The following is a 16,081-nucleotide window of genomic DNA, read 5'->3' as shown; positions in this document are numbered from 1 at the left end:
TCCTGTTATTATATAAAACTATAGTAAAACCATTTTCAAATCACAATTATTGAAATATTATATATCCCATAAATTACTTCTTTTAATTACCATATCCTTGATTAGTATTCAAATTGTTCATCATCTCTTCTATTAATTTTGAATCACCTTAGTGTAAAAAAGAGAATTAATTGTTACACAGACAGATTTACCAATATTGTTGAAAACTGAATATTTATTAATGAAGAAAAATGAATTGCAGATCTTTTCTACTTAATTAAATATATAGTTCTAGATTTATGGCCATTATAAAAATTTAAAATAATATTTATAAAAAAGAATATCTACTAAGTTTTTACTAAGTTTTTAATATGAGGTATATTATTTGGTGTATACTATCATATTATAGTGAGAGTATACAAACAAAATTTTAAAAATTAGTAAATAATTAAAGAGTAAATCTTTCCTACATGAATGAATATGTAGCATTGTTAAATAATTATTTAGAATATATTAAAATTTTAAAATTAATATGAATGAATATGTAGCATTGTTATTAATTTTTGTATTTAAATTATTCATATTTATGGGAAAAATTTCTTGTATATAATGATGACAAATGAACAGTTGGGCCCATAATGCCACGCTCTGACGGATATACATGCATACTTCTTGATGCTTCGTGCCGGGGCACTTAATTGACACCCGACCCGCATAAGACCCGTTTCAAGAACTGAGCTATCAGGCCACCGCCGTTTGTGTAGTCCTATGAATTGAGCAGGAAAGACTACGGTAGATTGCAGAAAGGAAAACATTTTCGCCCGTTGAGGTAAAAGGAAGAGAACCCACAGGCCCTATGGATTCATCGCGTCCAGGTTCCAAACTCTCTTCTGTCTTTTGCTTTTTAGAACTATGGCTCTGTATGGATTTGGAATTTTTTTTCAAAAACTGTTTCTGAGCGTTCAATTTCATTGATATCTAGCCCTGTTGTGGTTTCAACTCTTTAGTGTGTTCAAACTCTTAGGTCTTTAGGTTGTTTTCCTGGTTTTTGTGTCTGAAATACATAAGCATGCGTGCATTATTTAACATTTGATGATTTTGTATATTGTCTATAGATAGTATCTGATGAAGAAATGTGGTATTAGTATTCATCTTTTGTAGAATCCCTTTTATATGCTGGAAGTTTTGTTGCTGAGTAACGAGTTGGTTCAATTGGGTCAATTCCAGATGGAGAAAACAATGGCCTCACCAGCCTCGCAACCTCTGCTACTGATGTGGCTTGGTTTGTTCTTGGCCCCGACCAACAACCCATAGGCCCTTATAGTTCTTCTGAATTGCGAGGTGAGTCTTCTTTTTTAGGGATGCATTTTGTTTTTTTCTTTAATTGGGTATTCGTTCGTTCTCAGCTCAGCTGCCCTTTTGTTTCCATCTTATTTTATTGAATTTCAGTTGTACGTACAAGTAATCAATAGGCTTGGTATTGGAGCAAATTGGTTCATCTGTATGATATTGAACCAATTACTTAAGCTTGTTTAATGTCGCCTGGACAGAGCATTACTCCAGCGGGTATCTTTCAGACGCTACGCTTGTGTGGTTCCAAGGGGCAACAAACTGGCAGCCAGTGTCCTCCGTCCCTGGATTGTTGACTGATCTACCTGTGCAAAATGCTCAAATTCAGTTGGCTGGTAAATGAAACATTATAACAGGGTTTAGGGATTAGATGTCTCGTGTTTGATTTTAATTCGTGAGTTTGTATATTTGCAGTACCCAAGACATCCAATGAGGAGGATGAGTTTGAAAAATGGCAAAGGGAGGTGCGAGAGGCTGAAGCAGAAGCAGAGAAAGCAGTAACTATCGAGCCTGAAAAGCCTTCAACACCACCAGAGGGTGAGGAGGAATTTACTGATGATGATGGCACTTTGTACAAGTGGGATAGGACGCTTAGAGCTTGGGTCCCTCAGGTAGGTTGATCTTATTTGCAATCATATATTGCTTATTCCTCTTATTGCAAGTTGTTAATTTTTGGATGGCATTCTTCCCCCATATCACTATCTTATTAGGGTCATGAATCATTTTCTTGGTCAAGTCCCTGTTTTTTAGCTTCGCATTTGAGTCTGTTCATTGGTTATTAGCACAAATTGGCACTTTATCTTTGCATTTTTTTTATGCCATTTTATTTTAATTTTTTTTATCTTTGTTACAGGAAGACAATTCTGAAAATACTGCCAATTATGGTGTAGATGATATGATTTTTGTTAAAGAAGAGGAAGTTTTCCCAACTATTAAAGCTGATGATTTCCCTGTAGAGGAAGAAATCGAGGGTACCAGTGATACTGTGGAAGCAAACCCTAATGGCAAGAGAAAGTTGCCTGAGAAAACCGCTGAGAAAAAGGTTTTTCTCCTTTATCTGTCTCTCTCTCTCTCTAGGTTCCTTTAGATTTGGTATTGGCTTCTACCTGGCAACTTTAAAGTTAAACATTTAGGGGGTGGTTTATAATTTTCTACCATTTTGTTGACATAACTACTTCAGATGTTACTTGTTAGTGATGCTAGTGTGATATCTATAATGAATACGTCTCATTTGGCATTTTATTTGATTATTATGCTGTGATATTGAAGATGCACTTTTCTGTGGCAACATATTAAATTTAGTATATGCATTTGCAGGAAGCAAATAAGCCTCCTGACAGTTGGTTTGAGTTGAAAGTTAATACACATGTTTACGTAACTGGGTTGCCAGATGATGTTACTGTTGATGAGGTTAGTGAGTAATGTTGTTTCTTTTGGTTTCTCGCATTTCTAGTGAATTGATAAAAAGAACATTCAGCATTTCAATATGCCTTTTATTGGTTTGGAACCTTTCAATGTTTTAGCAGCTTATATTTCCTCTGTGGATGTGGCCAACATGAAATCTTGTGCAGGTTGTAGAAGTATTCTCGAAATGTGGAATCATAAAGGAGGTGAGACCTCTCTGCATTGTCTTAATCATCCTCAGATGCAGTAAAATACATCTTTTTACTTTCAACCTTGTGCCTTAACCTGCATCTGTGTGAGTTTTTAAAGCAATGGCTACTAAGCTATCCAGCTATTTATAGGATAATTATTAAATTTTGTTGCTTTGTATAGATATCTATTAAGTTGCTTATGATACTTTGTCATAGCTATCTTGTCTTGTGGTGCTTAGATACTTGAGATGCTTCATGTAACTTTTCTTTGACAAGTTCCTATGGTTCTGACGTATAGGATCCTGAAATGAAGAAGCCTCGTGTAAAGATCTATGTTGACAAAGAAAGTGGTAGGCAAAAGGGGGATGCACTCGTGACCTTTTTAAAGGTACTATTTGGAATTTGTATCACTGAATTCTGCATCCTTTTAGCTGTGGATCTTACGTTCTTTTTGCTGTGCATTCAGGAGCCTTCGGTAGATCTGGCAATCCAAATTTTGGATGGTACACCTTTCCGGGCTGGTGGCAAAATTCCTATGTCTGTTACAAAAGCTAAGTTCGAGCAGAAAGGTAATACATAATATATCTGGATGACAAGTTTCCTCCTGACAACAGTTCTTCATACATAGGATTTACATTCATCGTACTGTTCAATTAGCATATATACATCAAACAATAAACTTTATTGCTTAATGGTGGATGCTGGATTGTGCTAGATTTACGTGTCTTATCATGTTGATTTGACAACCCTTTGTTGATTTTACAGGGGAGACATTCTTACCGAAGAAAGCGGATAAGAGAAAGAAGAAAAAGCTACAGCACCTTGAACAGAAAATGCTTGGCTGGGGTAGAGTTTTTCTTTCACATTTTTACTTTCTTATGGACATATTTGGGAAACAGAAAATTATAACTTGGTGCTCTTTCTCCAAATAATTTTTCCTTTTAGTTTTGGGGGTTCTTTTTTTTTTCCCTTTTTCTTTTGCACCAGGGAGGGGGGAAGGGGGGGAGGATAAGTTTGCTATTGCATTCTTTAGGCTCTTTCACTTATCACTTGCTTTAAGCTCGCAATCAGAATTTGTAAAGACCCTGAATATAGGATTTGTAATCAAAGTGAATTGTGTTACCCAAGGAACTAACAAAAAGGAAAAGTAAAGAATATTGAATTTATATGTAGCACTTCGAGTCAATTCTAACATGACTGCGCCAAATATTATGGACATTGCTGTTACATTATTTCTGCACGTTAACTTTATGTAACATGCTTCTCTTTTTCGCCTGCTGCATCATTGATTATCTTGATGCCACTTTTATGTTCTTGGATTTGTTTTTTATTTGTTTTTGTTGCTAGGTGGTCTAGATGATGCCAAGTTGTTGATTCCAGCTACAGTAATTCTGCGGTATATGTTCACCCCCGATGAAATCAGGGTACTGCTAAAAGCATATCTTCTCCTCATCGTTTTATTATATACTATTGCTGAATACTTCAATTGGCAGTCATTATTTGATAATTGTTGGATATTACCTAATTTATATTTATAGGGAGAACTAAAATGTTTGCTCAGAATCATGGACATTTCCAATTAGGTTAATTATTATACCAAAAAAAGGAGACATTTTACTGTTTAAAGCTTTTCTGGGCTATTTATAACGTTTTAATATTTGGATGAGAATTTAACCTTGCCCTCGTTGTTGGGTCTAATCACATTTGAAGCTGCTTCATTTGTGCTTCTCTGATTGCATTTTTTATCAGTTGCTATGTTAAATTATCTTTTGGGTCTGTAATCTGCTTTAAGTTGCAAATTCCTGTTTTTGATAGGCTGATGAGAACTTACGTTCTGAATTGGAGGAAGATGTTAGAGATGAGTGTACAAAGCTTGGTCCGTTGGAGTCAGTAAAGGTATCTGTTATGGTTCCGGCCAAGTGTCAATGACCTGCTTGATTATGTTCTTGTCAGCCTACAAGTTGTGCATTTGTTTTCCTCGGTGTGTGTATTTTGATGATGCAGTATGTTATGTACTTTCTGCCTTGCTAAAGTTTTACTGAACTTGTAATCTTAACTTTTAGTAGATTAACATTATCACTCTAAACATCTTTAGTAATGGTACTTTTTCTTCTTTCTATGCTTTTTAAGGCTAGAAAAATATCTTTAGGGATTATTATATACGAGTTAAATTCACCTGTTGCTCCTATCTTGTATTAAACTCTTTAATACATTGCATGATGTTGTGGATTGTTGTACGCATGGATCTAAGGAAATGAGTTTTCGTTTGAGGCCTAGTGTTTACTCTTATATCCAGTCATGAATGGCTGATATTTGTTATCTTGATAAAACAAGTTGTTTGTAAGATGATAAATGTACTGTTTGGTTCTTTTGCCCATTGATGAGGTGCATGATTATGGGCTGAGTTCATTTTTCCATCACTTTAGAGACGCTAGTGAATAGTGATATGCAAACAGGGTCAGAAGTATCCTAGTGTTGAACGAGTTTCTCATTTGAGTTGCTTTAATTGAATGAATGAATGGTGTGACAAATTGGGTGATCATATTTCCATCTGTGAGAAATGTTGATTTTCAGGAGGTTTTGAAAGCAAAATGATACATTTTGAAGTCATTAAAGACTTATAATGGGGGTCCAATAAGACTATCTTTGCATATATTTGGCAAAAATATTCAACTTCCTGCTAGTGTCAACCATTGGTTTCAGCAGCAACATGCCAATAACATGGTACATGGATGTCATTCTAGAGGACGACTCCACTTCTGTAAGTAATGTCATTTTGGTGTTGGATGCTCCAACAGCATACTTCTCCCAAAATGAAGAGCACTTGGAGCACTTTTTGTGTGTTGGTATAAAGGAACCTTCACCTCTGTTTTATTGAGACAGGGAAAAACCAGGCTCAATCAGGATAAACAGACAATTTGAGGTTGTATGTGTTCAAAGTGAAATGTCATGGTCATGGACAGCTCCAAAGATTAGGGATTATATTTGTGATTTCCCTTTTTGTTTTCTCTTGGTTTGCTAATTGTATGTGGTCAGTAATCTTGTCTTTTCCTATCTCTTATTTTTGCCAGAAAAGTTTGTTTCTTTAGAACTTCTGCTTTGATTCTCTGAGACTGCTATTCGATGTGCGGATAGACATTGCTCATGTTTTTTCGTTTTCTGTTTGTAGGTGTGTGAGAATCACCCTCAGGGTGTTATTTTAGTCAAATTTAAGGACAGAAAGGATGCTCTGAAGTGCATTGAGTTGATGAATGGACGATGGTAATGTTTCTGTGCTTGAAAATTTTCAAGTTATTTTTTGATCATTAAGTTTGCTGTTATAATAAACCTAATTATAGTAGTAAAAGGTTATAACAGCCGAAGTAATGCATAGTAAGCATGTGTAATCTTTAGATCTGGGAGCTGATGCTACAGTATTCATTCAATCAAGAACATTAACCTCTAAGTTGCATGTTTTTGATTTTCTTGAAAAGAACAGAGCACATGTAAGATATTTTGTTCGTACGCAAGACCTGATAACTTATGATAGCATTTCTAAGTCATCTTCATTGCTTTTTTTTTTTCACCACCCTGTGAATCAAGTTTTTCCTTATTTCTACTTTCCTTTGTTCTGTGTCTTCTGGTCTCCTTCTGCTTAAGATTCTATGTTAAATACCTTATTCACATTTTTACACCAAAGAAAAGGAAAAGGAAAAGGAAGTCCACTATTGCTGCAGTATAGTTTTTGAGTTGTCGAAGGTTAATTTTAAGCAAAAAGTACCTGCATTTTTAGATATTCCTTTTTGTGATAAATGAAATGTCCGTATTGGTGATATTGAACATAAAGACTATGTGACCATGAGCCCTGAGGTTAACATTCCGTTGAGAATAGCTGCCATGTGGTGATGTGGGTAACAAAAGTTGTAGCAGCTTTCCCGAACAAGATTTAGGAAGGGGTGCAGGAAAAACCCTTTGTTTGGTGCAATAAGTTCCCTGCTTGAGCTAAGTACAGTTCTGTAGTCAAGACGGAAAATGGTGGTGAATTAAGCATTTAGGGGGTTTGCAAAAGATACAGGGGAAGGGACTTTGATTTTGTTTATTTACTGCTAATCTGATTTTTTTGTGAACCGTAATACGTTGCTTACACACAGTAGACGCTTTCTGTGCTTGGATTCTTGTATGGGTTTTTGGCTTGATTCACCTGGAAAATGGAGTGAACTTCTAGAGCACTTTTACTTGCATAGCTACTCTGTTTTGCAATGCAAGATCGAACAACTTGGAAATATGTTGGTTATGGTAGAATGTCCATTCTTGGGGAGAAGGAAATTTTTTTTTGTTTTCAGTCTGTTATTCTGATGGTGGGTTTCCTTTCAGGTTTGGTAAGAGACAGATACATGCTAGTGAGGATGATGGATCTGTTAACCATGCTTTGGTACGGGATTTGGAAGCAGAAGCTGATAGGTTGGAGCAGTTTGGAGCTGAACTAGAAACTGATTGAGGTGTCTTTTATTCTCGTGTACTGCCTCAACGCAACAGTGATTAACCTCTTTGTAGAATCCAGAAAAAGGAGCTTGTACATGATCATGACGAACTTCTTCTAGTGCAAACAAGTAGAAACTAATGCTGGTTTTTATCCTTGTATCAATGCTACAGAGTGGTTTTGCAGGCAGTGACTGTCTTGCACATTCATTACGGTTTCTTTGTATGTTGAGAAAAGGTTTTCTGATATTTGTCGAGAAACTGGGAATCTGATGTCCTGTTTTCCACTCGGACTACAAGGATAGTTACTGTTGATATTGAGAGATATATTTATGGCTTATTCTCTTGACTCTGCCCTAGCTGTCTAGTTTTGGACCCTTACAGTGATTTTTCTTCTAGTTTTTTCTACTTGCAGTTTTGAAATAATAATGAATTTTATGAGGGTAAATTACTAATAGCCTCCGTATGGTTTTGTCTATTATCACATAACCTTTCTAATGTTTTCAAATATCTACTTCACCCTCCTATAGCGGATAGGTTATGTAACGTCGTTAGTTGAAATATCAGTAGTGTCGTTAGTTAAATGTTAAATCAAACGATGATTTAATCACCTTGTACAAAATCATAAGGGGGTTGCATGGATAAATGAAAAAATTACGAGAGGATAAAGTGGATGTTTATGTAAATTATAAGGGGGTTAAGTGGACATTATAATTTCAGTACAAGCATTTTTAAAGTTTATTTGGTTTATGACATAGTTGATTATGTATTCAGTATATTTTTCACTTTACATAAAATCAAGAGTTATGTGATTATTTTGAAACGTTAAAAGGGTCATCAGATATCATGTAAAATTATGGAGGGTCATATGTAATTTATCACATGGAAGAAGTGTAATTGCAATAGATAGCAAAATAGACATGGAATCACCATATTTGAAACTAATTGTGAGCAATTAATCACTTTCTTTTGCTTAATAAGTAGGGAGATTCTACAGTCCTTTTGAATATCATATCTACAAGTGAAATTCATCGTTGAATAGTAAAAGAAGTGTTATTGACCCCTAGATTAAACATTGTTAAAGCATTTAAAATTTAAACTATTATCTTTAGTGAGAGATAAAAATTAATGAAATGGTATTCAAAAAAGACCATAGAATTTTCCCAATAAGTAAGTCTATAATGTAGAAAAAAAATGTATTTAGCACATATTGATAGGTCAAATTCTGAATGAAATTGTTGACGTAATATATCCCATATAATAATAAAACTCTTGCTCCCCAAAACTTTATACTTGGATATACATCATCTTTTAGATGTCTAAATGTATAATTTGCTTTTGATGAAGGGCAAATAACAAATATAACCAAACACTGAAAAGAGTATCAAAGGAAAAAGGGGAAAAGAAAGAAAAGAGAGAGAGTAAGAAACGAAACTAGGAAAGACGGAAGAGGACATAGTAACACGGCAACGGTAACAAATGAACCGTTCCATCTATTCTTTTTTATACTTCTCACAATTCGCAACGGTCATATTTGAAAACATAGCCGTTGCAGCCTTTTCTCTCACTATATCTACTTCATATTCTTCAGCTCCACCCTCTCCAGAACAGACTTCATTTGCATTGAATCCAACATCATTTGCCTAACTTCCAAAATCCCATATCCCTGAGTCTCGCGAATCTCATAAGAAGAAGACGACCAATTGCAGAAAAATATACAAATGGGCTTTTCAATCAGCAACAGTTCATCCAATGAGTCCCATTCCCAACACCATACTCTCAAAGTTTTCCTTTTCTGCAACTACATCTTAATAGGTGCAGCCTCCAGTTGCACTTTCCTAACTCTCTCTCTTAGACTAATCCCATCTCTCTGCGGATTCTTCTTGATTCTCCTCCACATCTTGACTATAGCAGGGGCGATTTCCGGCTGTGCAGCGGCTTCCTCTGGTGCAGGAAAATGGTATGGAACTCACATGGTTTCTACAGTTTTAACCGCAATCTTCCAAGGCTCTGTTTCAGTTCTTATCTTCACGAGAACCAGCGATTTTCTTGGAAATTTGAAGTCCTATGTGAGGGAAGATGATGCTGCCTTGATACTTAAACTGAGTGGGGGATTGTGCGTTGCAATTTTCTGCCTAGAGTGGGTGGTTCTAACGCTTGCATTTTTCTTGAAGTATTTCGTTTATGCAGATGGTGATAGTAGTAATGGTGGTGCTAGTGGAACAAATGGGATGAGGAGAAGTGCTAAGGTTCAAGATCAGGAGGATTTGAAGGATTGGCCATGGCCATTCCAGGTCTAACTAGTTGGAAAATCATATGTTGGAGATATGTTAAACTTTGTTGCTTGATGCAGTTAATGAATTGATTCTTTTATTGGTTTTTAGGGGATTGAATAATTTTATGAGATGTAGTTGCAAATGATTGCACTATGCTACTATAAGATATCTACTACATATGATTCTGCATTTCTACACTCTGTGCGTACCCCATTGTGAAGGGAATGTTGCAATTCTGCAACTTTTTGATTGGTTTTTTGTGAGTCTCATTATTGAGAAATATATGTGTGTTTGGATTTTCTCAAATCAATGTTGTCCTTCTGGGAAAACATTGTAGAAATTAGATGAGAAATTAGATGTTACTTTATTCTTTAACAAACATCAAACCAAACATCAACTCTAGTGCGAAGGGGACAATATGCTAGTTGTGTAGAAGGGCCCTGTAAAACGGCAACAAAACATCAAACCAGAAAAAGTACTAGAGGAAAAAGCGGACAATATCTAATTCTCCAAAATTACAATACTTGTTTGTTTTTATGGGTTTTGAGTAAAACCTTTCAGGAACAAGTTTTCTTTAGGGTCTCCGACCTTGTCAGCTCTAGTGCTCTAGGAAATTAAGAACCGAAAAATATACGCATTGATGACTGCTGAAGAATATTGATTAGCAGCAGCATATTGAACTTAAAAGATCAATTTTAAGTTCATGGCTGCATTTACCTATTAACTGCTGCTACAAGAGCAGGAGGGGGAACCATGGGTCTTCCAACAAGAAGCTCAGATTGATTCAGTCTAAAACGAGCCATGAGTAGTCTGCACTGCCCAAAGTTCCTGAATCACATTAAGTCTTCAAAGAGCCAAGGTAAAGACATATGCCCAATTAAATATTTTTGTAACACAGTTCCGATATAAAGCCAAGTGTATATACAAGGTTCCCACATACTCATTTTAGCTAACAAACCATCTTTTGACAGAAAACAGAAAAACTATTTAACTTAGTCACTACAAGCAATCCTGCAACTATTTCTAATACTCAATACTCCCAAACAGACACTGGTGGGGGGGAAAAAGAAAAGCAAATACTGGATGATGCCTGCTTCAGTGCTCCTCAGAAAATAGATCTTTTCATGCTGGGCTTTTAAAGCATGATTTCTTTACCAAAAACCCAGCTAAAGGGAACAGCTGATGCCTGCTTCGCCCTTGCTTGGGCTCTCTCCTCCAATTTTCTAAACCTTGGTGCCAGCCCACATACATAATCTTGAGCTTTACGCCCCTCACTGGAAAGGCCTGTCAATTTCTCCACTTTCCATCTTCCAACCAGAAACTCCAAAATATCTGCATAGTCCTTGGCAGTGTAGACTCCAAGGCGCTGTGCTACAGCAGAGAAGTGTTCAAAGAGGTTGTCATCCCTGCCATCATACATCAGGTGTGCGGGCATTGAGATTTTTTTCCTCATCATGTCTGATAGGGCCACCATAGTGTCATCTGGGTCAATCTCAAATAGCTTCTCAACGATCTTGGTATATGCAGTTTCATGGCGCTTCTCATCTGCAGCAATTGTCCCACATATTTGTGCCAGTTTCAGGTCGCCGAATTCCTTGGCAAGCCTGGCAGTGTTCCCATGGGAAATGAAAGTTGCCCGCTCCTGGAACGAGGTGTAAATGAAACCAAGATAGGGGTTGTTTTCTGTGCGAGGGTCCTAAATTCAAAGATGGGATACAACGGTCAAAAGAGTATTTAACTATAAAATAGGGGACTTTCAAGAATGCATACTATGCAAAATGAACCAAAAGGAACGGCAGCTTAAGTAAACCCTCAGCTGATGCCACTTTGTACATGTGCATTAACCCTGTGTAAATAGACAGGAGTTTTTCTTGGTACCCAACCAAACAAAAAGACAGAATGGCATTACTATGGTATTAAAAGAGCACCATACATAGAATACTAAGTACATGACAACATAACGAAAGCTATATACATCAATGCCATTCAAGAAGCAGCAGGGCCATCACATCATTCAGTATTAGCATATGCCTGTATTAAACTTGAACAAAATGCATGCCTCAAACCCTACAGAGGCTTGCATTGGAGCTCCAACAGGGAGTTAGTCTCCATACTCCATAGTTGTAATGAGTGTAGAAATGCAAAAGTAAAAGAAGCAAGATATTACCATCCCAGAACCGATCAGGTACTGGATAGTCTTTTCAATTTGCTTCATATCCACCCTTCCAGAAAGAAAGAGATATTTGTTGAGAAGGTCACCATGCCTATTCTCTTCAGCAGTCCATGCCCTAGTCCAAACTGCCCAAGAAGTAGGACTGGCACCAGTTTCATCTCGAACTCCATCAAGAGTGTTAAGCATAGTCTGGTAAGTTGGAAGTGCTTCCTCAGTAATCATATCTCCAACCAACACGATGAAGTAGTCATCAGGAATTTCCTTGGATCTTTCCCTCAGTTCCTTTACCTGTTCCTCAAATCCTTCAGAGGCAGGGTCTGGGAGAAAATCACTGGGCTGCCATGATTTCTCAACATCCTTTAGTAGCACCAAAATGTTCTTCTCAGCCCAACCATCCAGAGATTTGAAAATCTCGCGCTTTTCTGGTGGCATTGAATGAGTCACTTGAACATGCACCTCTCTTGGTGGGGTGAAAGGCTTCTTCACAGTCTTAACATCCCTATATCCAAATGGCATTTGAGTTTAAAGCATTCTTTTACAAAACTTAAACCATAGAAGCAACAAAACTTAAACAAAATCAAGAAAAAAAAATCTCCATTCTTTCCAGCCTTGAAAGATCAGATATAAACTGTACATAGAACTCAATAACTGGTTGAGAGTTCAGAAAGCGAAAATGAAGCAGAAAGTCCGAATCTTGGGATGGGGAGATGGGAAGATGATGCAGGGTAACAAGAAGCATCACTCAATTGGCAAGCTTTTACACAGGTATACACGATCTTTAGAAGGCCAATAATAGTGTACTCCAAACCAACATCACAGATACAGGTCAAATATACCGCTTGCAGAAAACTAGGAGCCAGTAACGACCAAGTTGCAAGTTTCAAGGATAACCCAAATATCTTTTGTCCGTATTATTCTTAATTTTATCTTCGTGGGACCAACAAGATGTTTAGCAAAAAAAAAAAAAAGTTGTAAGCAGAAAACCGACAAGAAAAATATTAAAAGTTTCGTTAGTTTCAGTCAGAGAAGAAACAGGACAATGTAGACCAACAACCATAACAGATACAAGCATAAACTAAAAGTCAGAGCTACATTTAGAAAAATCATCAAGTTAGGAACCCTGCAATGAAGAAACAACAAACAAGTGAAAATCATTGCTATAACCCTAAAATACAACAAAAAAAGTGACAGAAAGATAACATAAAGATTATATAATCGCAACAGCAAAGATTATATACCAAGCACAAATGGAGGGCCCAAACCAAAAGAGAGCAAGAAAAACAACCATTAATCAGAATAACACAAAATTGATAACTTAAATCTTATTTTCACTGCTTAACATATGAAAATAATACAAGTACAAGAATTACTTCACTTTGAATTTTCTCTCAGAAGCTAGTACCTTTACATGAGGACCACCACTGCAGAGACTGAGTTAAGAATTACTTCATTTTGCAACTCAAAGGAGCTAGTGGGGTTATATTTTCAGGACCACTGTTTCAAGTATTGACAAGGACTAACGATTTGTTGTGAATAACACGAAAACATATGTTTAGAAAAGAACAAAAACTTCAAAGACTGCATGGTCAAACCTAATTTTGATTCACTAATCGTACAACTAAGGTTGGATCAACATTCATAGCATTGAAATACATAATTTGTATTAGCACCTTCCTGAAGAAATCTATTGACATAGAGACCAGCACAGACAACATATGCAGATTTGAAAAATATAAATAGACATTGAATTAAACTAATACGGATAAATAAATTAATTGAAACAAGAGAAAGCGAAAAAAATTATAAAAAAAATCTGACAAAGATAGAGGGGCAACCATGCATGCATTGATACAAGTTGAATACATACACCAACGGAGACATGAAAATACATAAAATAAATTTAAAAAAAAAAAAAACAAATGGGAGAGAGAGGTCTTCGAGGTTTCAATCAGATTGTGAAGTAATTGGACAAAATCAAATACAAGACGTTTAAAACGGGTTGCTGTACAAGCCCAGATGGAAAAATATGATAAAGATTCATTTTTGAATCTTGATCATCAACCATTTCATGTTACTCAAAAAAAATGGTCGCACGCGTAATATTTATTTTGGTCAAAAAAGCTCCGATAAAATCAGTTGGGGGATGTTTGAAACTGATTTAAAGATAAACCCAAGTCAAAAAATTATCATAAAAAACCGTCCTTGAATCTTGATCATCACCCCTTTTAGCTTATTCAAACAAAAATGCTGGCTCAGACATACACACCGTTATAGAAATTTTAATTGAAATCATACATATCAGAGTAAATCCATTCAACAAACAAGGCTTAAAAACCATTTCTTAATTAAAAAGACAGCATTCACGTTTTGCAAGAAAGAAAAAAAAATGGAGAAGAGGTGAAAAAGAAAAACGGATGAGCGACTCACAGAGAAGAAGGGGAATGAAGAGTGGACGCCATGAAAACTCTGTTATGAGATCTGCTGGGGCGAGACCCATTTGGGAATGCAGACACCTTGCTGGTTGGGAAGCTCACAGCATTGAGTTTCAATGCCATATCAGACTAGTTTCGATAACTCCTATGTCGATGCTTTCTTTCTCTGACTGAAAAAGGAAACGGTTTGTGTTTGTAAGAACGAGTGCTTTATAGAAGGCGCTCTAGCAGTTGGAATTGGTGAAAGAGAGGCAGAATTGACAAAGAAAACAAAAGGCTGAGAGGAATAGAATGGAGGGGGCAAGAGAAAGGAAGTGATGAGTGATTAGTATTTAAGTGAGGAGGAGTAATTGTGATGGTTTAGATCGTTGGGAAGGAGAGACGGACGGACAGCACAGAAATGGAGAAAACAGTGGGCTGAAACAGGGCAAGTGTTCTATATATTAAGAGACATAAACAATGTGCTCTCGAGTTAATTGAGTCAATAACGTTGTTGGTTTGGGAATTACCTACAATTTTTTTAATCAAATTTCTAAATTGCCCTTTTTTTTCCCCATATTATATCTTTTCCCTTTTTTTTTTGTGCACAGCTTGTGCCTCTATACATGCTTGTCATCTAGCCCGAATAGCATCACACAGGTGCGTGAGGAGCTAAAAAGTTTGTCGAATGTCATTTCCCTTGGCTAATTGTGAAATTTCCCAAGTGTTTCCTGCAAAAATCAACTTTTGTCTCGTTCGATTTTCGGGTAAGGGTGAAACTCAACTCCCGGTTTTGGGGGTTAATTTCCAAAACACAGCACTATACAAAGGGCATTAGTGTGATTACACTCTTTATGCCAGAATTGTGTGTAACTGTCTACTCTTTTTATTGTACTCTCATTTACGATGGATTACACTCCACACGGTATAATAGTATAGATCCATAATCAAATCAAACATTTATTTTAATAATGCACAACTCATATCCCATAAATAAATAAAGTAATTTTTCAAAATATAATTTTGTTATTTTTAAAAAATAAATTATTGACTTTCATTAAATTTTTTACCTTTTGAATTTTTTATTTTTTAAAAAGTAATATTATTAATTTCTGAGTTTGAACAACATATCTTTTTCTATCTCTCAAAAATAATATATTATTATTTTCTAAAAAATAATTATGTAATTATTAAACAAATATGTAATACCTCAAAAAGGGCTCACCAATTCTCTTTTCAAGCAACATTACACGCATCATCAGAATGATGAGCATTACACAGCCAGTCGGCCACACGGTGGGTGGCATGTAATGAGTCTGTCCACCGGAGATGTTCCAAGTGTATGTATGAGGTTGAGATTTGAACCATGAATTCGGCCTTGGAGTAGCCTTTATGGTGTTCCTTAACCGGGTGGCTTGGGGTTCTAAATGCATCCAACCACCTCGTAATTGCTAGAGCTAACTGGATCTAAAGATCGACTTTAATTGGTGTTGATTAAGTCTCAGTTGATTTCAAATGATTTGATTAGGCTATTAGATAAGCCTGGTGCTCAATTTAATTCGAATTCGAGCTTTATTTAACGAATTCAAGTCAAGTTTGATTCCATTAAATTGTAAGTAACTCAATTAAACTTGTATGTAACTCTTATCTAACGGTTTGTATGAATTAGATATTTGTAAGAGTGTTTTTTATATATTATATTATGAATTTAATATTTTTTTAAGAACGTTTTTCATATATCACACTGCAAAATTGTATTATGAAAAACTTTCACTGTAAACGTATTTACATAATTCCCCGAAACCCGCCTTTGGTCATAACCATCCACACAATGCAAAT

General features: G+C 36.0%; 3 protein-coding genes across 3 annotated transcripts; 2 read left to right on the top strand and 1 right to left on the bottom strand.

Annotated features, from left to right (window-relative positions):
• Positions 1-637: 637 nt before the first annotated feature.
• LOC113748443 (splicing factor U2AF-associated protein 2) lies at positions 638-7,734 on the top strand. Its single transcript, XM_027291999.1, has 14 exons — positions 638-854; positions 1,207-1,320; positions 1,530-1,664; positions 1,744-1,940; positions 2,183-2,371; positions 2,647-2,739; positions 2,901-2,939; positions 3,223-3,312; positions 3,391-3,493; positions 3,690-3,770; positions 4,272-4,348; positions 4,740-4,820; positions 6,094-6,185; positions 7,278-7,734. Exons 1-14 carry the CDS (start codon positions 836-838, stop codon positions 7,399-7,401), a joined length of 1,434 nt encoding a protein of 477 aa, XP_027147800.1. The 5' UTR covers positions 638-835; the 3' UTR covers positions 7,402-7,734.
• Positions 7,735-8,992: 1,258 nt separating this feature from the next.
• LOC113782937 lies at positions 8,993-9,907 on the top strand. Its single transcript, XM_027328918.1, has one exon. It carries the CDS (start codon positions 9,104-9,106, stop codon positions 9,680-9,682), a length of 579 nt encoding a protein of 192 aa, XP_027184719.1. The 5' UTR covers positions 8,993-9,103; the 3' UTR covers positions 9,683-9,907.
• Positions 9,908-10,503: 596 nt separating this feature from the next.
• LOC113783089 (stearoyl-[acyl-carrier-protein] 9-desaturase, chloroplastic-like) lies at positions 10,504-14,670 on the bottom strand. The gene is made up of 3 exons (XM_027329121.1): positions 14,259-14,670; positions 11,826-12,330; positions 10,504-11,354 (listed from the first exon to the last, which is right to left on the bottom strand). Exons 1-3 carry the CDS (start codon positions 14,384-14,386, stop codon positions 10,794-10,796), a joined length of 1,194 nt encoding a protein of 397 aa, XP_027184922.1. The 5' UTR covers positions 14,387-14,670; the 3' UTR covers positions 10,504-10,793.
• Between the last annotated feature and the right edge of the window lie 1,411 nt (positions 14,671-16,081).

This window comes from Coffea eugenioides, chromosome 9 (genome assembly GCF_003713205.1).
Source record: "Coffea eugenioides isolate CCC68of chromosome 9, Ceug_1.0, whole genome shotgun sequence".
In the NCBI taxonomy this organism is placed as follows: domain Eukaryota; kingdom Viridiplantae; phylum Streptophyta; class Magnoliopsida; order Gentianales; family Rubiaceae; genus Coffea; species Coffea eugenioides.
The sequence above is the reverse complement of the archived record's forward strand: the minus strand, read 5'-3'. Positions and strand labels throughout refer to the sequence as shown.